The 24,991-nt window shown below is 41.5% G+C and overlaps 1 protein-coding gene across 1 annotated transcript in view; it reads left to right on the top strand.

The window, feature by feature from the left end:
* The first annotated feature begins 611 nt into the window (after positions 1 to 611).
* Positions 612 to 24,991, top strand: part of XPO4 (exportin 4) — a 237,878-nt gene continuing 213,498 nt past the window's right edge. The window contains exons 1-3 of the mRNA XM_033949810.1: positions 612 to 812; positions 7,625 to 7,730; positions 16,371 to 16,512. Coding sequence (XP_033805701.1) covers positions 747 to 812; positions 7,625 to 7,730; positions 16,371 to 16,512 — 314 coding nt within the window. The 5' untranslated portion in view covers positions 612 to 746. The remainder of the gene's footprint in view (positions 813 to 7,624; positions 7,731 to 16,370; positions 16,513 to 24,991) is intronic.

Raw genomic sequence — 24,991 nt, 5'->3', positions numbered from 1 at the left:
GCCATAGTGCCTGTCTAGACAAGAGTGCTTTCTTTTATACTGCCGCACAAGGTGTGTCACCTTGCTAGACTTGGTAAGACAGGAAAGCATTCGGGGCTACCAACGGCTTTTAGAAGTTTGGGAATACTGGATATAGCGTCCACCCCTGGGCTCCGTTGGGAGACGTCACCCAATTATGTTTTAAGCATTTCACATTTTTATAACGTAGCCTTTGTTTGGAAAAGCAATATACAAATGTAATATTAGCTCTGGGCAATAAAATTATTCAAAGCGTAATACTGTCAAAGATAATTACATTAGGTCAATAATGACCAATAGAAACCCCAGAATAATCACCTCGAGGGTGATGATTCTTACAGAACGATACTTATTTGTACCACGGAACAATAATTCACACCCGGCTTGATGATCAGTAGTACCCTGGTCGAAAGCTCATAACCCGCGCAAATAACGCTACTTTATTTTAGAGTAAAGAAATAATCCGAAGGCAATAAGTCTAAGGCAGGGCATCAAGGCTAATGATTCTATGATCCTTACCTCATGATTATTCTACTTCGGGGTTGTGGTCAGGACCCCGGTATAAAAATCTTATCCTACCCACTCAAATAACCGCCGGAAACACCGGTCCCCACTAACGGTGCGCTCGCGAGCGCGACCCAGCCGCTTGTCTGCCCGCAGCCGCCCATTGGCTGGTAGCGGCGCTTTCTCCCACAATGCCCCGCATGGCGCGTCATTGAAGAGAGACCATGATGGCGGCCGTCGGTGCCCCAGAAGTGATCACACAGCTGGAGAACGCAGCCAAAGTTTTGATGGTAAGGTCGGGCTGGGAGGCGGCCGCTGTTCTCCGGCTCTGCCGTTGCCGTGACCGAGTCCTGCGGGGCTCGGCGGGAAAGGGCTGTGAGCGGGACGGGGCACAGAGACTTTGCTTGTTCAGTCTGAAGTCGGAGCTCTTGGGGGGGAGGGATAGGGGCTCCGTGTGCCTGGCAAGACTTTTCTGGGCAGCGCGCACTCTTGGTTGCCTCTGTTCTTCTTCTCGCTCTTGGGACGCGCGGAGCTCTCTCTCACTCCTCCTCTGCTTTTCCTGGGTCTTTACATTCGCTTTCTCATCCACTTCTCTGCAGTGCTGAAGTTTGACTTCAATATTCTACAATAATAGGGTCACTTTATAAAGCACTTATCGGGTTTAAAGCATGTTCCATTGGTTGAAGATGCTGATTATAAACGGTGCCGGATTAATACTATATTGGGCTATAGACAAAATATTTGTGGGTTTCCCTGTAGTAGTGGTCTGAGAATCAGGGAAGCTGGGCAAATCATTCTCCATTGCCTGTGGTACAAATCAGAGACTCCAAAGGTGGACTTATCAAAAGAGTGAGATTTCATGGCAATGTACAATATAATAAGATATACATTTACAAAGCTTGACAAGTGAAAAAGGTTCACATGGAAAAAGCACAATAAAATATTTAGTGGTTTGGCTTTTTTTTTTAATGTTTCAGAAAGGATATAGGCAGAGTGGAGACAGTTTTAGGACATTTGCCTAGGTAATTTAGGGTAATTTTTTGGGCTAAAAACTTCCCTTCACTTAGGGCCCCTTTTACAAAGCTGCAGTAAATGCACCAAAGCCCATAGAAATTGAATGGGCTTCAACGTATTTACTGCAGCAACATTGCTATGGCGACTTTGTAAAAGAGGCCCTTAGTATGTGCACAGGTACCAATGAACTCTCTATTCTAGCCCAGGTTTTCAAAGGGAAGCTTTATTTATGAGACTCTCCTCTCCAGAGACACAGAAACATAAACAAGTGTATGCACACTCTAATTCTTTTCTAGTTCTGTCCTATTGCTTATATGCTCTTTCAGGCAGTGCCCTGAGTAGTTCTGCCCATCTTGTAAATCCTGGCATTTGCTGCCAGTTCTTTTCCTCAGCTGCCAGCAAACCCGTCACATTTCCCCCATTCTTCAGTTCTAATCCTTTTCAACAACCCCAACTCCTAGATCATTCACTAGTTTCACTGATTCTCTTTCAAGACACCATGCAGTGTTCAAAGATCTGCTCAGCCCCTCCTTCCTGTGACTAGAGCAGCCGTGACTGGCGCTTTCCACAGCCTCTTCAGTGGAAGGAGAGATCATGGGAGCTGTAGTGGGCTAAACTCTGAAAAAATATCCACACATTTAGCCATCCTTCTGGCTTTGTGACGTGTAATTTACAACTTTTTAGAATCCAGAAAAAAATCCAGATAGTTGGCAATCCTAGCTTCCTGAATCCTGAGCACATCTGACAGCCCCCCCTCACCAAAAAAAACCCTTTGGGTGCATGCCTTAATCTAGCTCTGGTTAAAAAACTGCCTACAGTTATGAGAATGCTTAGGTGTTCTCAGGGGCATGTGAGCTGTGATGAATGCATGTATTTTGTAAAATATCTTAATATGAGCATACAAATTATACATACCTTTACATCTTTGAAAAACATATAGTCTATTTTATAAGGACACCTATGTTACTTTTATAAAATAGGCATGAAATAGAACCTCTTTGGACATTTCACATCAAGGTCCTGTTATGAAATTAGTATGCTCATCCCTGGTATGTTCTGTTACATTTGTACCCTACCTTATCTATACTGATATGAACTTCTGTGTAAGTTGCTTTGGGTGAACCAAGTAATTGCTCATCCCCAAACATAGATTGTTGATCATGCTTGCCATACAAAAGAATAGGAAGTCAGGCTTGTTGCTGAACTACCAGCAAATCCAGTAGGATGATGTCCTTAAACTTTCCAAGAAAGTGAATCTCAAAGAGGGCTGATGAAGCAGACTGCATAGTTTGTTGCCATGCCATATTACTATCGGCTTTTCTGGTTGGTGGAGGCTTAACCTTGTGTTTACCACTGCAGCATGTGGTTATGGTGGGGGGGGGAGGGGAGGACCCAAAAAAGTAACCATCCATGGGCTGGATTCAGCCATGGATGGGAAACATCTGGTTGGTTAGAGAAACAGGCTCCATGGGTTACAGTTTAGGTACTTGTGCTATAAGACCTGGCTTGATGCTCAGAAGGGGAAACAAGCTTTTGGAATCAAAACTTCAAGACCTGTCTGAGTGGAGAAGTGGACTTTCTCATTTTCTTTCTTCTAGTGCAGCATTCTAATAATTTATCTTGTTTATGATTAAAAAAACAAAAACCTTCTGCCCTCTTTCACTCAGTTTGATAGTATGGTATTTTACATGGGTTCTTCAATAAGTTTCCACACTTTCATATTTTTGTGGAGAATGGGGCGGGAGAAGTGTTAAGAAGGACGTGTCTTAGAATGTCATGTGACTAGGCAGGCAACAAGGTGATTATGTGGAAAAGTGATGTAATTTGCTTTTGAGATATTTAATAAATAGTATTTAAAAAAATAAGTGCAGAAACATTTTGAAGATGTCTCATCCTATAGTTGTTAGTGCATTATTTTTCTCAGATGATGTAAAGTTTGTGAGGATGGTAAGCTAATGTATTGAACAATATTGCATACTTTTGCTTCAGACTTCTCTGATATGTAAATGTTCCCAAACTTACATTTTAGGCCATAATCAAGACACACAGTTTGGGACTCTGGTGGTTTGATATATTAGTGGAATATTTGATGTGTTACTGTTGATCTTGTTTTCAGTGAAGCAAAAATGAAATTTGAACTTCAACCTGAACATGGTACATGACATTGAGTGTTAGAAAATGTTATTTCTAGTTTGTCTCCATTGCTGGATGTTTATGCTGCTATCAGAATTAAAGAGCATTATGGAAGTAATTATATAATCCTCTCCTGAGCTAGAATCTAGTGTTTTCTGGCTGTAGTTTTAAGTAACTAGTTATCGCATATGGTACGCTTCAAACAGGTGTTCATCTATCGACATCCTCAGTTCCTTTCTCTTGAAATAACCTCTGTGCCTCACTCTTCTGTTTGCTTTGATGTGACTAGTCTTACAGCTTTTTCCTATTAGACTTCTTTTCTCTGTAATTTCTTGCCTGCTTATCTTTGAATTTAGACTTGCAGGATCAAATTTAAGATTGCTCTATATATTAGGATTTAGATTTGTCTTTTAACTTGGATACAGACTAGCAAAGTCCATAAGTTTGTGCCTATTGGAGGTAATGGGGCTTTTTGGAAGTGGTGGTCTAGTTTTTTTTTTAATTGACTTTCAAAATTGTCACTGCAAATATGTAATTGATAACAGTAATTTAGAAACAGAAGTATATAAATTCCATTTTGATATTTCTTTAAGAAAGAACATAAGAACATAAGCAATGCCTCTGCTGGGTCAGACCTGAGGTCCATTGTGCCAAGCAGTCCGCTCAGGGCCGCCATCAGGGCAGTACTACCAGTCCTGCATTCAGGGGCCCGGGCTCCCCCAGGGTCCTAGGCAGTGTTCTAAGGCAGGGGCGCCAGTAGCTCGCCAAGGCAAAGTGAGTCGATCACCCAGGACTCACTTTGTCTTGGCAATCTAATCTATCGGGCCGATCAGTCTTCCTCTCCCCGACGTCAATTCTGCAGTCAGAGAGGAAGTTCGGGCCAGCCAATCGCTGCCTGGCTGGGCGGAACTTCCTCTCAGACGGCAGAATTGACGTCGGGGAGAGGAAGACTGATCGGCCCGAAGCAGGGAGAGCATGCGTCGGCTTTTGGGGCCTGTTATCCATTGGTGGGTCCTGTTCCCCGATGGCAGTGGCAGTGGCTTGGGTAACGGCAGGGAGAAAGAAAGAAAGGGGGCAGGCAGGGAAACAGAAGGAAAGAAGAGAAACAGAAAAAAAGAAAGAAAGGTCAGGGAGAGAGGAAGAAAAAGTTGGGAGAGGGAATGAGGTGTGGAGGAGAGAAAGCATACAGGCTGATAGAAGGGAAGAAAGATTGGATGCACAGTCAGAAGAAGAAAGTGCAACCAGAGACTCATGAAATCACCAGACAAGGTAGGAAAAATGATTTTATTTTAAATTTAGCAAAGTGGAGGCAGTATTACCACAGTTTTCAAAGGAATTTGCCCAAATAACTTAATAGTTAACTGGATAAATTCCCAGAGATGAAAACTTCCCTTCACTTACTATGTACAGTTCTGAATTTATATCTGCTGTCTATATTTTACAATATGGTCCCCTTTTACTAAACCGCAATAGTGGTTTTTAGCGCAGGGAGCCTATGAGCATCAAGAGCAGCGCTGGGCATTCAGCGCAGCTCCCTGCGCTAAAAACTGCTATTATGGTTTAATAAAAAGGATGGAGGGTATATTTGTCTATTTTTGTATGGTTGTTACTGAGGTGACAATGCATAGAGTCATCTGCCTTGACCTCTTTGAAAAAACCCCAGAATAGGAATGATAATTAACATTTTCTCAGCGTATAGTGTGCTTTGTGTTTTTTAATTTAATGTTGGTAGATCATTTTGACTTGGTCATTTTAAAGTTTGGGCACCTCTGAGCTAGAGCATTGAAACTGTGTATTTCTATTTTATCCTCCCTTTTACAAAACTGTGGAGCGTTTTTTAGCGCCAGCCATGGTGGTAGCAGCTCTGATGCTCAGAATTCTATGAGCGTCAGGGCTGTTACCACTGTAGCTAAAATCCACACTACAGTTTTGTAAAAGAGTGAGGGGTTAGTTTGTGATGACATATTCCATACTAGGCGAAGGTGTTTTCTGTGTTCTGTGTGTTCGAAAGACATGGTTTTCTGTTAGGATTGACTGTGTAGGATTGATTGGTCTGGCTTGTTTAGTTTTACAATGGGTGTATTGATGTACTGCTCACTGCAATATGTAAGATGCTGCCTTTTCCTAGGTACTCATGTGTGACGTGTCGTTTGTTACTAAAAATCATGTTTTTCTTACAGATGGGGGGGGGGGGGGCCAAAAAATGATGGGTCCCGGGTGTTACATATGCTATGTACGCCACTGTATGTAAAGATACCAGAAAGCTGGCGTAGCAAAAACTTTAAGTAAATTGTTGTTCTTCTAAGTTTTGAGTATTTAACCCTCCCACAATCTCACGGGCACTTGTTTCAAGTTTATTGAGATTTTGATTTAAACGCAATATCAAATATTTTCAATGCGTATAACAAAAATAAATTTGGGGAAATAAATAAAACCATTTGAACAATAAACATACAAACATATATATAGATGATTAAAATTACATAAGGAGTACAAGGATAAACTACATTTGTTTAAAAATGCGTTCTCCGCGCCTTCTCATAAATTTGTTGACTGGAAGGATCCAGCAATGTGGCCAGATGCCATTCAGGACAAAGACAGAGAAAGAATTGTGCAATTTGGATTAACGATGGAAGATGATTTAAAGCAAATGGCACAGTCTATGAGTAAAGATCTTGACGGATGTTCTTTTTATGAATATCTCCTCTATGCCAAATCACCCAATGGACGTGAGAAGATTTTACGGGACTGGCTTAGGTGGAGCATTAGCAGAAAAGTATGTGTGTATTCGGCCCATGGAAGAAGGGGGGGGGAGAAGGGGTGCGTGGGGGGCCCAATAGGATTGCTTAGTAAGGGGCCCAGAAATTTCTGATGGCGTCCCTGAGTCCGCTCACGTGGCGGCCCAACAGGTCCAGGACCTGTGCAGTAATCCTCTATCTATACACCTCTATCCCCTTTTCCAGCAGGAAATTGTCCAATCCTTTCTTGAACCCCAGTACCATACTCTGCCCTATTACTCTCTCTGGAAGCGCATTCTAGGTGTCCACCATACATTGGATAAAGAAGAACATCCTAGCATTTGTTTTGAATCTGTCCCCTTTCAACTTTTCAGAATGCCCTCTTGTTCTTTTATTATTAGAAAGTTTGAAGAATCTGTCCCTCTCTACTCTCTCTATGCCCTTCATTTCTAATAGACCACAATTAATGAAAAGAAAAAGAGGGACAAAGAAAAATATACTGGAGATAATTAACATCAGTAAATTTTATATTGAAAAGGCATAACTTCCCTCTACTTCACATCCTTCTACTAATTATCCATTAGGCAAAGAAGTTTATCTGGTCAACTTCTTAATATCAAAAAACAAATGAAGTTGTTCTTAGTACAAAGTACATATTGTACATTAACATTGACATTTACAAAGCCGCGGTAGAAGTTTCTACCGTAGGTCTGCGAGGTAAATGCTCATAGAATTCCTGTGAGCATCAGAGAGTTCACGTAGAAACCTCTACTGCGGCTTTATAAAAGGGAGCCTAAGGTATTTACAAGGATAATGAAGGAAAGAAAATGTGGTAACCAAGGGAAGAGTTCTTGTTGCAGGTTTTAGGGTAGAATTGATCGTAGCATGTTCATATGTTTGCCTTAAAATATTTATGTATTTATTTTAGGTTATGACAATTTTTTTAATATGTAGAGAATTTCTGACTGGGCATCCCTAAATAGAAACTAATGCGAATTTCTTTCTGTGGAGTGAATTAAGTCCAGAAACATTAGAATGAATTCCTCTCTGGCAATTTTGAAGAATTTATTCAATATATCTAAAATAAGTAGGATGTTTAAATATTTGGTTCTGCCTGGGAAGGGGCAAAAGCTACAAAATGTTAGGAGAGAACCTCCAGTATGTGCCTTCCCCCCTTTCTCATAGCCATATTTCCTCTGAATTTTTTTTTTTTCTAGGCACCACCTTCCATGGTCAATACTGAACAACGCCAGCATGCAGAGCACATCTTCTTATCCTTTAGAAAATCAAAATCGCCGTTTGCAGTCTGCAAGCATATCTTGGGTAGGTTTCTTATATGGTGCATTCTGTTTTAATAGCAGCAAAAAGAAGTCCAACGTAGCTGCACACAAGAGTATCAATAAAATCCAGAGCAGTGTACATAGGTTAGTCCCATTTGACTTAAGCTTCAATTTATTAATAGCAACAATAGATAAAAGTAGAAACTAAATCTAATTAGATTGTCCATATGCTCAACATGTGTCAGCATCTTAGTATCTGCTTAGAGGCAATAGTGCTCTGCTTGCCATTAGCTGATCATGACAGGGAAATCCCTGATCAGCTGAGCTGGCAGGACTCCCTGAAATTGCGGCTTCAGGGAGTTCTGCTGGCTCAGCTGATTGAAGATTCCCCTGCTGTGATCATCTGAACTAGCAGGGAAGGACTAAGGTCCTGATTGGCTTAAGGCAGTAGGCCCCTCCCAGTGCATCCCAAGATACACTGGGAGGGGGAAGGCCACCATTTTAAAGAGGCGGCCCTATCGGCAGGAGGAAGTGGGCATCCCATCTGATGATGTTTCATCCAAAGGTGTGTGGGGGTGTTGGGGGTGTGTGTGTAGGATATCGGGAGGTGGGGTGTCACGGGAGCTGTGGGAGAGAATCTCTTTAGAAGAGTGCTGGGGGGATTGGTGGAAGGGAGGGAGAGAAGAAATGGGATCTCCCTACTAGTTCAGCTGATTGCAGCAGGGGAATTCCCAAGCAGCTAAGCCGACAGGACTCCTCGATGTCATGGTTTCGGGGAGTCCTGCTGGCTTAGCTTATCAGGGATTCCTTTGCCATGATCAACTGATGGCAAGCCTAGGACTATTTAGATTTTTGAGATGTGATTCTATAATAGGCACCGTCACGTGATTGACACGTGATCGCCAGCTACTTTTAAGGTGGCCACCACCTTTGGTGCTGGTTAAAGAATCTGGCTGAAAGATCTTACATGATAGTGAGAATTGAATTACTAGTGGAACCCTCAAGTGTGAAATTAAGAAACTGATAAATCAGAACCAAAATTTTTACCCCCAGGCATTCTGAAACTCCAGGCATAATTAAAAAAGAAAAAAATACTTAAATCACAGCTTAGAAGAACCTTTTAACTATATTAAAATATAAGCAGTGCTAAATAAGAGAAAATATCCTTGTTCCAGAAATGATGGGACCAGTTAGTGCAGGTCCATTTGATCATAATAAATCTTGTTGAGCAAAACTGCTCTTAACACAATTTATTTTTAAACAATTTTATTGTTTTTTGTTTCACAATTAAACACTTACATCCAAGCAGGTAACAATGTGTAAACAAGAAGCAGTCCATCCCCAACACCCCTCCCTTTATGCATTTTAATAAAATCTTATGGTACAGATCTTAAAACAAAAGCAGTCCAAACCCCCTATGTACTTATCTATTCATTGAGGAAACAGGACCACATCACAGAGGCATACCTCAACTCACACTGACTTCCAATTCTGGCAAGAATTCTATTCAAATTCTACTGTCTACTATTTAAAACAATAAACGGCAACATCCCAACCTACCTGAACTGCTTCATCCAAACTACCTCAACTAGACATAGGAAAACCCACACTCCATTCACACACCCTTCAATCAAAGAAGTTAAATGGAAAAAACTGTAAGATGGCCTCCTAGCCACAAAAACAGCAAACTAGACAACCAAATTTCCAACCTACTGACACCCTAGACTACAAAACGTTCAGAAAAGAAATAAAGACACTACTGTTCAAGAAATTCCTGAAATCAACTTAATACCGCAAGCACATTCCCATTTCCCTGAAGCATCCTGATCTACTCTTTACCTCCCTTGGAAATTGCCAGATATCGTCTTTTGTAATCCGCCTTGAACCGCAAGGTAATGGTGGTATAGAAATCACTAATGTAATGTAATGTACTTCTAGAAATTCATAAATCTTCACTGGCATATAGTACCTTTTAATATTACCTTAGTCCTCTTGGGGGCACCCAGATGACAACTTTTGGCCTCAGTAAATTCTTTCCATAAGTTCTGTGCTTGTACCATATTTTTTCACGAGAACTGACTGCAGTCATTCTGAAAGCAGGGCGGGCCCAGGCAGCAGCGCAGACAGCATGCTCCTGCCAGCCCATACAACGCTGGATCAAAAGGCTTAAGGAGCACTTAAAAAGGTACTGCGGGGCGGGGAGTGTTTTAAATGGAAAGGCCGGCAGGTGTGTTTTAAAAGGAAGGGCGGGCAGGTATGTCATGTTTTAAAAAGTAGTACCGTGGGGGGGGTGTGGAGGAAAAATTGTTAGTTGGTTGGGGCAGATCCCACATGTCCCAGCCTACCATTAGACCACCAGAGGTGAGGGGGGTGGTAGGTTACAGGTCAGGGAAGGGGGGACAGAATGCAGAGCCTGGCAGGAAGTGAGGGAGGCTGGGTGCACAATTTGGTTCAGAATGTTTTATTTCTTGTTTTCCTCCTCTAAATCTGGGGTGTCTTATGGTGAGGTGCGTCTTACAGAGCAAAAAATTTGTATATTAACAAAATATAAAGGTAAAAACAACCCCATTTAAACCCCTCCACACACACACTAAAAATAGGAACCATTGGAGGTTAAATTAATATAACATAAGAGCTCTCCTTAGAGTGTGCAATGTATATATACAAATAAATTTTAAATGAAAAAAATTCTAAAAAGCCTAATGAAAATGACTTAATCAACTGAGGAGTAAAAATTATACATATTAGTATGTATTTTTATTTATACCTTTTTACTCATTTAAGCATATATCTTGTGTAGAAATAAAGGAAAATCAATTTTAACTGCTATTACAGTAATAAAATTATCACTACAAAATAACCCTGAAGGGCTCCTTTTACAAAGCTGTGCTAGCGATTTCCCATGCAGCAAATGTGATGAAACCCATAGGAATTGAATGGGCTTCATCACTTTGGGCTCCTTTTACTAAGCTGCGTTAGCGTTTTTAGCGCATGCAGCATTTTAGCACATGCTAAACCCGCGCTACGCAGCTAGAACTAATGCCAGCTCAATGCTGGCGTTAAGGTCTAGCGCGGGCAGCAATTTAGCGTACGCTATTCCGCATGTTAAAGCCCTAACACGGCTTAGTAAAAGGAGCCCCTTGTCATGTAGGAATTGCTAGTATTAGGCTTTAAATTTTTTTGTTCTGGATTTAAAGTACTGGTAAACATAGCTTATATTTTTACTAGTACTTTAGATCAGAGCAAATATATGCATGTGTGTAATAATGATGTAAGATTGTGTAGTTTATTTTGAAGCTGGTGTTGGAGTTGGTACATTTGTACCGAGTTTAACTTTCCCAAAATTGCTTCTGACTCTATAACCCTTTTATGGTGGAATTTTTTTTTTTTTTTTTTTTTGTGGGGATTGGGTAAGTATTTGAGAGTATTTAAAAAGAAACTTCTAATGAAAGTTATCCCAGGACAAGCAGGCATCATATTCCCATATGTGGGCGACCTCATCCACGGAGCCTAGTACAGACAGTCCAAAAGTGCAGTATCACTTTAACTCTTCAGAAGTCTCGAAATGGCCCATACCTCACATGCACAAGTGCCTTCCTGCTTGATTTTGGCTCATGGGACCATCAGTTCTTAATTTTCTGTGGAGCTAAGATGTGTTTTTTCAACTTCTTCCAAAGCACTCTTTCTCCTTTCATTTTTTGTACCTTCCTGTGGTGTGTTTTTCCCATTTGTTGCTCTTATTTTTCTTTGATTTCCTGTGAAAAAAATCAAAATTTTTCCCACTCTTCTGGGACTAGGCCCTGTGTCCCCTTTAAAGCTGGGGTTCCTGCGGGGTGCTGTGAACCTTTTTCGGTCTTTCTTTTATTCAACCCTTGGTAAACATTGAGACCATTAACTTCATCAGTGGTGTTTCTGTCCATGTCGAAGCCTTCCATGGGCTTCAAGAGGTGTGGCTGTTGCAACAAGGCCATTTCCATTACTGACCCACACAACTGGTGTCTCCAGTGCCTTAGCCCTGAGCACCGAGTCAACTCTTGTGCTTGTTGTTCTATGCTACAAAAGCGCTCCTTGAAGGCTCAATGTCTACAACAGGAGAAGTTATTCAAGTCTTTTGAGCTTTCCACGATGTCAGCTGTGTCTGACATTGATAAACTGACATTGACACCTGTGTCCCAGCCTTGCTTGATGTTGGCTTACCGGGCTTCATCTGGTAAACCAGCTAAGAAGCATTTCTGTCCTTCTCATCAACATTTGTTGCCGGCATCTCCAGCATTGAGTAAGTCAGTGCATAAATATGTCATCGAAAGTAGTCTCTATCACCATCCACATACTGGTTGCCACCCTTGCGGTGTGCCTCTATATCAAGGTCCCTAACGCCTTGACACCCTTTGCAGCCTGCAGTACCATTACAATCTTTGGGACTTCAGTTAACCATCCAGGATCAACTATGAGAACCGCTTCATAAGAAGTTGGCAGCCATGCTCCAGAGCCATTCAACCCTATCTGTACTGACTTCAGCTGTACTGGCCCAACCTGAGCAAGGCTCATCAAGACCCCATGGTATACGCTCAGTGGCTCCTCTTTGATGCAAGCCAACATCTAAAAACTGCAGTACTACTACTTCTTCATCGGACTGACATTGAAGGAGACATTGAAGTCCTTCTTGACGCTCCCATCGGCACTATAGCTGTCGGTCTTCTTCCAAGAGTACACATGCTAAGTCTCCAGGTAGAGAATGATGTGTGGAAAAAAATTGTCCCCACCCATCCCCGCGGACTCTTGTCTGATACCATCCACACAAGTCTTGAATAGCTATTTTATATTAACATAGTAATATTGAAACATATTGAAATTGTTTTAGTAAAGTATAAAAAGGAACAATATGCTGTACAACTGTCATTTTATAAATCACAAATACAGAAAAAGGATCAAGAAAACCCATCTCCCCTCACAATATCCCCTCCACTATCAGGAAAACTGAATGCTACATAGAAAATTCATCCTAACAGAATACCTCGGTCACACACACAGAACACAAATGGCAAATACATAATAACTGACTAAACATAATAAACATAAATTAAACCAAAATCCCAAGAAGCCACACTTCCATATAGTATAGTACAACACCAAAGAAATAAAAAGATTCATTTCCTCCTATACTGTGCAAAATGTAACGATCACACATGCCAGGGATGGTGTTAGGCCAAGGAGTGCAATTAGAGCAACTGCCCCCTGGCTAGAGAAAGCCCTAAGCCTGCTGGAAGCTGAAAATGGCATGGGCTAGGAGAGGGTTTTGGGGTCCCCTCCTAAATTTCTGCCCAGGCCCTACCCATGTCTAACACCAGCACCAGCAGGATAAACATTTTAATTCTTAAATATTCTAATCACGAAATAGAAAATAAAATTATTTTTCTACTTTTTGTTGTCTGGTCATTATTCAATCATGTTGGTCCCAGGCTCTGGTTTCTGTTTGTCTTCTGATAACTTGCTTGCCAGGGTCTCCTGCCCATTTGACGTTTTATTTTCTTTCTCTGTGCTCACCATCCATCTTCCATCTCTGTTCTTCCCTTTCCCTTCCCTTCCCTTCCCTTCCCCGGAGGTCTGGCATCTTTCCTTTCTTTCTTCACCATCCTCGCAGTCCAGCATTTCTCTAATGACCACTCCCTCCCCCGCCGATCCTGCAATGGTCTCCTGCATTCCTGTCCTCCATGGGATCCGATATAGCAACTTGCGCTCTTTGGGCCACCAGCAGCATGAGTGAAACTTTCCCTCTTCTACTTTCCCTCTTCTACTGCTTCGCACCTAAGTGGGGCCAGGAAGTAGTAGTAGAGGGAAGGCAGAAGCCACAGAAGGCAGAATGTTTACTTCACTCACGCTGCCAGGGGCCTGAAGAATGAAAGAGCGACTGCAGCGATGGATCCCACCATCCCTAGATCACCATCTCCTTTTCTCAACTACCCTTTCATCCAGCATCTCTCCCTCCTTCCCCACCACCCTAGGGTCTATCATCTCTCCCTTTCTCTTCCCAACTGCCCTCCTTTCCAGTATTTCTATTCCCCCCTTCCCTGTATACAACTCCTTGGGTCCAACTTTTCTCCCTTTCTTTTCCCTCCCTCCATCCCATTGCCCACCTTCTTTCTCCCTCTCCTCTGTTTTCAGACCCATTATTTCTTCCACCCCCTCCTCCCCCCCTCAGTCCGGCATATGTCTCGCTCATTGGACCCTTCCTTCCCTCCCTCCCTGTACTTCTAATAGCTACACCAGGGGCCTCCCCAAAGGACAGCATGCTTCCCCTCACCACCATCATCGGGCATCTTCCAGTCTCACTTTAAAAACTAATTATGGCCTGCGGAGGATCACCTGTTCACTTTCCCTCTGCCGCGGTCCACCCAAGACCAAAACAGGACGTTAGGTCAGAGGAGGGGTGGCACCATGGCAGAGGGAAAGTGCACCATAATCCTCCACAGGCCGTAGTTAATTTTTAGAGTGAGACCGGGAGGTGAATCGGGCGGCACTAGCTCGCGGGTCTAGACCCTGGCAGAGCAAGCCATTGAACACTGGCTTACTTGACAATTCTCATGGCTTTCCCTCTGCCAGGCTCTTCCTTATGACGCAACTTCCTTTCTTTGCCACCATGATTCTCATAGCTCCAGGGAACTAATCATACTGCAGATTTTTCCAGCTTCTATTGACCCAGAACAAAGGATCCCTTCTCCATCCCAATCTATAGTCTCTCCACCTCACATTCTGGTTCCTGGCTCCCAAGCCATGGATGAAATCGAACTCTCTGCTCCAGTGTCAGCCATCTTAGACACCTCCAGGAAACTTTCTACACAGTGATGCTCTCACTTTAAGTGCCATTTCACTCCAGATGCTAAGGGTACTGTGAACAGAATCCGCACATTCACTATCAGATGTATACAAGGTCTTTGAGAGCAAATGAGAAATCTACATAAGCCTATCCAGCTATTATACTATAATCTGTGTTTAAGAATCTTCAGACTGCCATTGGAGCAAAAGGCTCTCAATTTGGCACCATTTTTCATTGATTCTTCATTAGCCCTTTGCTTCTATGAAACCTACTGAGTAATATTTTAATTTATTGGTTTTTTGTTGTCTTGTAAAGTATGTTTCATCAAACACCAATGGTGACTGTTAAGGGGTTTCCCCTTAACAGTGAGAGTGAGAACGCCGCAGCCGTTTGTAAGTGGTTGCACACCCATTGGTTTCTAGGTTTATGAAAGGTCTCATGCATTCTAAGCCCCCGATTTGAACTTCTCTGGTGTCTTGGGATCTCAATGTCATCCTCACCACTTTGATTACACTTCCATTTGAACCTCTGTCGACTATTCATCTTAATTATCTCACTTGGAAAGTAGTATTTCTCATTTGTATTACAACTGCATGCCGAGTCAGTGAATTGTAAGCACTTGTCTCAGATCCTCCTTACACAACTTTTTACCATGATAGAGTTTTCTTTGCATTCATCCAAAATTCCTTCCAAATGTAATCTCTGAATTTCATCGCAACTAGTCTATAGTACTACTGATCTTTTTTCCAAAACCACCTTCTTATCCTGGTGAAGCTACTCTCCACACATTGGACTGTAAACGAGCATTGGCTGACCATCTGGATCAAACGAAGCCTCACTGCTCAACTACCCAACTGTTTCTCTCCTTCAATCCTAAAGGCTAAGAATCCCTATTAACAATCCGCTTGGTGATTGTCCTCTTGGTATCTCATTCTGCTATGCTCAGGCTAGGCTACCACTGGAAGGTCATGTAACAGCATACAAAGTATGAGTAATGGCTACCTCAGTAGCTTACCTCAATTCCACTCCTATTGAGGACATTGGTAAAGAAGCTACTTGGTCCTCAATTCATACTTTCACATCGCATTACTCTCTGAAGTCCCATTCCAGACAGGATAGTCAGTTCGGCCAAACAGTTCTATAGAATTTATTTGCTACTTAGATGCCAACTTCCTCTATTCCTTCCATATCAGCTAGGGAGTTCCACATATGAGAATATGCTGCCTGCTTCTCCTGGGATAAAGCACAGTTACCTGTAACAGGTGTTATCCAGGGACAGCAGGCAGATATTCTCACAACCTTCCCACCTCCCCTAGTTGGCTTCTTAGCTTTTTTACTGAACTGATTATTCTGCGAGCTCACTTTGGACAGGAAGGCACTCGAGCATGCATGGTGCAGGCCGTCTTGAGACTTCTGAATTAAAATGATATTACACTTTTGGACTGCCCTTGCTGGATGATGTCGCCCACATGTGGGAATATCTGCCTGCTTTCTCTGGATAACATCTGTTACAGGTAAGTAACTGCTTTATGGCCTCCAGCATTGACCATTAGATTATTTTGTGGCTCCCATTGGCCATTATCCCTAAATTTGCTTAATGTTTATCTACCTTTCTTTAACAGACTTAATAAAATGACCAGGATACATCTACAGCAAATTAATATTAGTGTTGCTAATTGCTGCAAGGTATATATTCACAATCATAATCCATAATTTAAAAAAAAAAACAACAAAAAACTTGAAGCCATTATATAGGGGCAGATAGTCTGCATTTGAGGGTTATATGGACCAGAAAATATGTCTAATTTTGTATGCAAAAGACAGTTTGCTTTATAGACTGTCTTAAAGAACATACTTTGTCTCCAACAGAAACTAGTAAGGTGGACTATGTCCTTTTTCAAGCTGCCACAGCGATAATGGAAGCAGTGGTGCGAGAGTGGATCCTGTTAGAAAAAAGTAGCATCGAATCTTTACGAACATTCCTTTTGACCTACGTCTTACAGAGGCCAAAGTAAGTGTGTTGTTGAAGATAATACATATACAGGTTATCTGTTGGTCTAATGTAGAAACAGTGTAAAGGTGCAGCACAATAGTTTTACATTTTAAAACCAAAGTATACTTCATTTTGTCTTCGCTTCAGTTTGTGTGCCTCTTTATCGTTTTGGGTATTGTAGACTTAAATTATATTTCCAGTGTAATAGGGATGGTATGCTGAACCATAGAGTTCTCCATGCGTGCTCGCAAGCATTCTTCAGATGTCATTTACAGCTTTTCAACAACTCCTCCTCCTCCTCCCTGGTTTCTGCTGCCCCTTCAGTTCTTCCTTCTGAAGATAGGCTGGAGAAAGGCAGTTGGTCCCGTTAGGAAGGAATGAAGCACCTTCTGGAACCCTGGGACAGCAGCCCTATGCATCATAAGGGCGTAGATGCATCGCAGCCCAAGAAAAGGTGTTTGCTCCACCCTAAGGGTCAAGGAGAGTTGCCCTCTCAGGCTTTTACCCCAGAATTTATTAATCTTCTGTGGCAGGCTTATTTATGCACAAGGCAGAAATCCACTGTTCAAGTCTGCAGACGAGCAGACCAGTGTGCAGTCTTCCAGGAGTGTTTCTGAATTGCAGGTCCTGTTGTGCAAAGAGTCGTTCTTCAGGATCATGCAGTTCCCTCCTTCCTATCGAAGGTTGTTTTGGTGTTTCATGTCAACCAAGAGATTAGACTGCCAGCATTTCACTCCACAAGGTCTAAGAAGAAAAATAAGGCTTTAAAAGTTTTGGACATCAGGAAAGTCCTATAGAGTTCCCTGGAAGTGACCAATAAGTTTTGTGTCTCTGATCATCTTTTTGTGTTAACCAATAAGGCAAGATGAAGCAGACCCACTTCCAAGGCTATCTCTAGATGGTTGTGGCAAACAGCTGCCTATCTAGTTGAAGGCGCATTTAATGAGGAGTGGCCCCATCTTGGGCAGAAGCAAGGGCAATTCCTCCTGAGGAGATGTTTAGATCAGTGATTGGTCCTCCCTTCATACTTTCACTAAATTCTACAGGGTGGACATAGCAGCACAGGAGGATACCGCTTTTTGTTCCCTCAGTACTAAGTGCATGCTCATCTCGCTCACCCTAGACTTTGGGGACTGATTAGGTACTTTCTGATGGTTCAGTATACCATCCCTATTGCACTGCAAAAAAAGATTAGGTTCTTACCTTGATGATATCTTTTCAAGTAGATAGGGATGGTTTGCTGAGCCCCCCCCCCCCCGTCCAGCAGTTTATCTGATGCGCCTGCTTTTTGACTTGTTTAATGGTCAGCTCCATAGCTAGGGAGTAATGATTGCACTCCATAAACATTTGGGTTGTTTGTTTCTTATTTAACTTGTATTTTCTTATTCATTGTTCCTCTCAGAGGCTTGTTGATGTTTTAACAACATTGCTATTCATTCAGTGACTACCAAAGGTTAGAATCTAATCTTCCATTGAGGGAGCAATGGGCTGAATGTGTGACAGGGAGGGTGGGTGGTTAGGGAGTTGAAATTTAACAAGCTAGGGAGGGTTATGGCTATTGGTTTTGGGACTGCTTGTAGAATGGAATGTTGGGACTCATGGGGCTATCATTTTCAGGATGAGGAGGGATTTCCCATAGGAACTATGAGAATGGCATGGTGCAAACCTTTCTTAAAACCAGCTACGATATCCACTCTTACCACATCCTCTGGCAACGTGTTCCAGAGCTTAACTATTCTCTGAGTGAAAAAAAATTTCCTCAAATTGGTTTTAAAAGAATTGCCTTGTAACTTCGAGTCTCCCCCTAGTCTTTGCAATTTTTGATGGAGTGAAAAATCGATCCACTTGTAGCTGTTCTACTCCACTCAGGATTTTGTAGACTTCAATCATCTTCACTTGGGAGGCTGGTCCATGAATTCATCATCCTTTCTGTAAAAAGTATTTCCTTAGGTTATTCCTAGGTTTGCCTCTTTCACCTTCATACTATGTCCCCCCTCATTCCAGACTTCTTTCAATTAGAAGAGGCTTGCCTTCTATGCGTTTATGCCATTTAAATGTTTTTTGTATTGAGTGTCACATATATGATTAGCTCCCAAAGAGATTGTATGTGTGCTTGATATAAAGAGCTCCTAGCTCTTGGAGAACGAGTTGGCCCATTCTCTTGTGGCTAAGGTTGCAAACTTGGAGAAGCTGAGGGAGACGGAGGTACATAGAGGAAACCTACAGACATTGTAGAGAAGAACCACCTCAACTCTGGTAGCCCCTATGCTGCCTTGGAGAAAAGAGGTCTCTTAAAAGGAGAGCATCATCTTGGTGAAGTAGGAAATAATCATGTAGCCAGAACCTACCCACTAAAGGATGCAATATCTTCTTGAACTAAGGATGTGTCTCGAGGAGCTTCTGCTCAGGAGGAAATGATTAGGACAGCTATTATATTTTGGTGATTTTATCATTAGGCATGTACAGTAAAACCTTGGATTGCAAGTAAATTGATATGCAACTGTTTTGCAAGAGAAGCAAAACATTTTATTAAATTTTAACTTGATATACAAGAAAGGTCTTGCAATACTAGTACATACAGTATACACATCATATCATCACAACTGAGCCAATAGTTCTTCTCTCTCTCTGACACTGCAGGAGTGTAGTGACTGTTCTAAACAAGCAAGGTCTTACAATACGAGTACATACAGTATTTTGTATTAAAGGTTTTGGGTTGTGGAGTTTCTGTTATTTCTTATGGGGAAATTTGCTTTGATATGTGAGTGTTTTGGATTTCAAGCATGTTTTTTGGAATAAATGATGGTCGTAAACCAAGGTTTTATTGTACTTGGATTTTTAGGTTATTAGGCAGGATATAAGTTTGTTAAGTAGCTGAGTGGCTGCTGGACATGAAGATTGCCTGGTCACTTGCCTGCCTGGTGTGAAGGTGTCGTACCTCATGTGTCACCTAGATAGGATTTTAGATAGTGTTGGGGAGGAGCCAGCTATCTTGGTAAATGTGGGTACCAATGACATAGGGAAATGTGGGAAAATTTAGGCTGTTATGTAGAAAGCTGAGATCTAGATCCTCCAGGATAGCATTTTCAGAAATGCTCCCCATTCCCATGCAGGACCCAAGAGGTAGGCAGAGCTCCAAAGTCTCAATACGTGGTTAAGACAGTGCAAGGATGAGGGATTTAGATTAGTTAGGAACTGGGCAACATTCTGGAAAAGGAGAAAGGGCCTATTCTGAAAGGATGGACTCTATCCACCTTAACCAAGATGGAACCAGACTGCTGGTGCTAACATTTAAAAAGGAGATGGAGCAGTTTTTAAACTAAAATGAAGGGGGAACACCGACACTCGCCCAGGAGCTCATTGTTCTGTGTGGAGCACTTAAAACAAATCCACTGGATTTAAGACTGCTTTTTCTTTTGACTTTTGCAGGCCCCCCCCCCCCCCCCACTTCTATAGCTTTGGAATAGTAACTAATGAATCTTGAAAGTTGTCTTTCCCAGGCTCTCTCCCCTCTTGCCAGTTAAGGCTGTTGACTTGTGGTATTTTAATGTCATCACAGATAGATGGCACTGCTGCTATACTACTCACAAGGTGATTGGATACATCTGCATATGATTAAGCAATTGCTTGGATGAGACTTCTCTGGTATAAGAAAATGCCTTTCCTTACTTCGCAACAGTGCTTTTTCTAGAAATAATTAAACCACAGGGCTGACCAGGAAATGTTAAATGGTAAATGCTGGCTAGTGCATGGTTTGATCAATGTTGGGTCCCTCGCTCCTCAGATTAGGGACAGAATGTTGGGAGAGAGTAGTCACTACTGCTAGGATAATGAGTTGGGGTTGGTTTTTAAAGGGAACTCCCATTCTGAACACTCAAGTTAAAAACCCTTTAAAACAGGGGTGTAAAAGTCCCTCCTCGAGGGCCGCAATCCAGTCGGGTTTTCAGGATTTCCCCAATGAATATGCATGGGATCTATTTGCATGCACTGCTTTTCATTGTTTGCTAATAGATCTCATGCATATTTATTGGGGAAATCCTGAAAACCCGACTGGATTGTGGCCTTCAAGGAGGGACTTTGACACCCCTGCTTTAAAATATCCAGTTACATCTTCTATTACTAGTCCAATGGATCTTTCTCATACTTATTTTTCTCCTACTTGTAAATCTTGTACCTTCAGGGATTAAATATAATGCATTTGCACATACACCAAGGTTATGCCAGCCACAAACATTCTTAAATATTAGCATGTCTTGTACCCATATAGAATGAGGTTAGTTGCTCAAATATCTCATCAGATTTTTCATTTACCTGAATAAATGGTGTTTTGGAAAATACCTTAATTTACCTGAGGGTGTATATAATTTTGCATTTGTGTACTAGGCATATCCAAATTGATATGAAACAATGATTTAACATTTAAAAAGGTGTAATTAAGGGGCTAATTCATTAATATGCCATGTTAAGTGTTTACCATTTTAACAACCAACACAGCTGTTAGTTCATATTAATTTTTGCATTAACCACTTTGTCCATTCCACATTCTCCTTTGTGCTGATACTTCACCATATAATTAATGCAGAGGTAGTTAATGTGCACTAATGGGGTGCAATTAATGTCACTTGAATAAGCACAACTAATGATTTGGGCTATCTGCCATACAGTTAAAACGTTAAAAAAAACAAAAAACCTCCCTCGGAGCTCTGACCTGATGGCAAAACTCTTCTCACAGTTAATGCACAGTAACAGTAAAAGCTCTGCATTAACTTGGAAATTAATAAAACTACTATGCAGTAACTGCAAAACATTACTACAAATTATTAAATAGGCCCCTATATGTTGTTTACATGTTGTACTGGAAGGGATGGTATTGGGTGATTGTAACTGATTTCAATTATCCAGATCTCTGGAGAGGAATGTACAGGGACCTTATAAGGTTGAAGGTTTTGTGTGTGTCTTTGCATAGGGTATTTAATATTTTTGTGCCTTCCCCAGATACAGTTGAATGAAGGTTTGGCAACTTGTGTTGTTTGGTTTCAGGAATTCAAATTGAAAATCAATGTAAGAAAGAGGAATTGTGGGTTAGTAGATGGGATATGCCACTTGACTTCTCTCTAGAGATCTATGACTGGTTCAGGGTAATATTTGGCACAGAGTTATCTTTTCATGATTGAATTTCTAGATGTCTAGTGTTGGTGCATTCTTTGCTAGTCTTAGGCTACTGTGATGACTTAGCATGATCTTTCTGCTGTAGAAAACATTTGTTGGTTGATGTATTTGTAACAATGAAGTTGGACTATTGTAATGGTCTTTTTTATTGTCTTCTTCCCAAATATCAACTGAAATGTACAGCAGCTCAACTGTTGACTAATAAGAAACGTTCCAGTCATATATTTTTAATAATACATAGTGATTCCCCCCAAAAAAACACATCAAAATGTATTTTTGTTGTATCTTTCACAGAACTCTGCGTAGTCTTATGAAATTTAGTGCATCATGTCCTGAATGAAGCTGATGTAAAATGTAGCAAATATTTCCTACCGCACCACAACACTACTTTGTGAAAATGAATTGTGAAATGTGAATTGAATGAAAACACGCACAATTTTTTTTATGGCGTTTCTTGCAGAAAAATGTAAAGTCAAAAAGTAATGTTTCAATTAAGCAGATGTTCGAATGTGCTCCCTTTGCAAGAAGGCACACCCTCGACCTTCACAGCCACTGATCTATGGACTTGTCAACGATGCTCTTATTCCGCTCAGCTCAAACAGAGATGATGTGCTATTTAATGTCTTAGATGTCCGATATCGCTGTCTGATAGACACATTCCTGTATCAGTCCCCAGATCCAGTAGTCAACTGAGTTTAGGTATGGTGAATTTGCAGGCCAGAGGTCTGTACCAATGAAGTCTGGGGTCTCCCGATGTAGCAGTTCTAAGGTGTCCTTTGCCCGATGTACTAGAGCATTGTCCTGTTGGAAGATAAAGTAGTCTCCTGACATTGGACAGATCGTTGGCAACAGCTTCTGCATCAAGAGGATGTCCCAGTAGTATGCGACATTGATCTTAACCCCATGATCAATGAAGAACAGATCTGTGAATTTGAGTTTTGAGATTGCGACTAAGACCATGACTGATTTGGTTGAAGGTCAGGCAGATCCATAGTAGGCATTTGGCATTAACCTTTTGCTTTGGTGTTTTTGAATGCACATACAGGCGATCATTCTGTGTGTTAATCTGTGGAGCTATTGTAAATACCTTTTTTCATTTGTAAACCAGATGAAGCTGATGCTGTGTTCCAGGTACTTGATCAAAAGCTACTTGTACCTTTTCAGGATTAATAATAATAACAGTTTATATACCGCAGTTCTATACCGTGAAGTTCTATGCGGTTTACAATTTTTAGAAGTGTTACAGATTGGAAATGTTACAGATTAAATGGAATAAGCAAAGTACAGACTTAATTATTGATAGATCTAGCGATCATTTGTTGAGGATTGAGATTGTATAGGTTGGTTTCCTAAGTATTTCAGGAACAGATGTGTTTTTAGGCGTTTCCTGAATTCCACATAGGTAGTGGAAACAAGCAATTGTTAGAGGACGTTACCCCATAAAGCTGCTTGATGTGCGAGAAGATGTTGGTAATGACTTTTAAATTTACAACCTCTGACCGGATTGTGCCTATGTTGTGTAATGTTAACTCTTGGGCACAACACTTTAATTTCAGATCATTGTGAATTATCCTAACCATAGTTGTCAGGCTTATTTCTGCTTCTCTTACTATTTGGTGAGTTTGGTGTGTTTGCAACTCATCCTCCTGACTCAATACAACAGTGTATCGCAAACTGTGTGCCGCAGCACACTAGTGTACCTCCTGAGATTCCGAGTGTGCTGCGACTCATAGAGGAGGAAGAGAAGCGCCGGCCAGCTGACTTGCCTCTCACTGCGAGGCACCTCCTGTAGTGCTGGCGCTGCATCTTCCTGCTGCCGTTGCATTTCTCTCTGTGTGCGCACCCCCCCCTACAGACAGCATCTTCCTGCTACCGTCACGTTTCTCTCTGCACCCCCCTGCCTACCAGCAGCAGCAGCTCCGTGTGCTTTTTTTTAAAATCAATATGTTTTTTTAAAGTTTTCAAAAAAAGATAAAAAACACACAATACTCATGAATACATGGTGGTCAACAGAATACATGAATACCAACATTCTCCTAAACTTCACCACGTACTAAAGCTCCCACCCTCCCCCACCCCATCCCCATACCAGTCCCAATACAACATAAAACACTCCATTCCAGCATACGCTATTGAATAAAAATCAGACATTAAGCAAATGACTACGAGCTCTGTGTGTTAAAGTGAGCCAAAAGGGTTCCCAACACAGACTAAAAGTTCGTCCCAATTCAGTGTCCAAAGAAGAAAATTGTAAACGTTCCACAGAGGCCTGCTGCAACATCAAAGTGGTCAATGAGAGAGCGTGGGGGAATCCGAGGAAATCCAACAGTGCAGAATCACCTTTTTCCCCAACAACACTGAGCGCGCCAGAAAACTCCGAAACCCCTTCGAAGAGGGGAGCGGAAGATGGTCCAATGTGAACAACATTACAGGACCGAGGACAAAATTGTAGTTCCACATAGTCTGGATATGTCGATGGAGCTGCTGCCAAAAGGTTTGTACCCTCAAACAAGACCAAAACTGATGTCCAAGAGTAGATGGAGATTGAGAACATTTGAGGCATTGATCAGAGGCACCGTGTGCTTTTTGACTTGGTAACACAGCTGCCACTAGGATTAATTTAGACGTGGTTTCATCCAAGAACCTTGGGGCCTTTGCTAGACTGGCCAGCATTTTCACAGTGTAGTGTTGTGGTGAGGTGGGAAATATTTACAATATTTTACATCAATTTCATTCAGGACACGGCACACTAAATTTCTGTGGAAGATATGACAAAAAACATTTTGCTGTGTTTTTTTTTTTTTTTTTTTTCTTCAGTTCGGTGTGTATTCTTTTTAAAATTCTTTGTTTAGTCTTTTCAAGCTTTATTTGATGGACCATTGTATTTCAGGTCATTAAGTGTTATTTACATGGGAAGATCTTTAGATTATTGCAGCAGCTTTTTTGTGGCTCCAAGTGGTTTTCATCTAAAGTGCACATTTTGAAGAGCCTTTGCAATTCAAGGTCCACAACTGTGGAACTTATCACTAGAGGTGCTGAAAGAGAAGATCCTATGTTGTTAGAAAGAAGGCAAAGACCCGGTATTTAGTCATGGAGGGCAGTTTTGGGGGGAAGTTAGGATTGAGTTTTTCCTTTTGATTTATATTTATATAGTAATATACTTTAATATGTACACATCACCATAATGTTCAAATGTGTAGAACAGGATTATATAAAGCATTGCATTAACATTGATATAGTAAAATTTATCACCTTTTGTGGTAACACTAACCCCCTCTTCTATTAAACTGCGCTAGCAGTTTTTAATGCAGAGAGCCGCATTGAATGG

The sequence above is a fragment of the Geotrypetes seraphini genome, chromosome 6 (genome assembly GCF_902459505.1).
Source record: "Geotrypetes seraphini chromosome 6, aGeoSer1.1, whole genome shotgun sequence".
NCBI lineage: Eukaryota > Metazoa > Chordata > Amphibia > Gymnophiona > Dermophiidae > Geotrypetes > Geotrypetes seraphini.
Note: the sequence above shows the minus strand (reverse complement) of the source record. Positions and strands in the feature narration are given on the sequence as shown.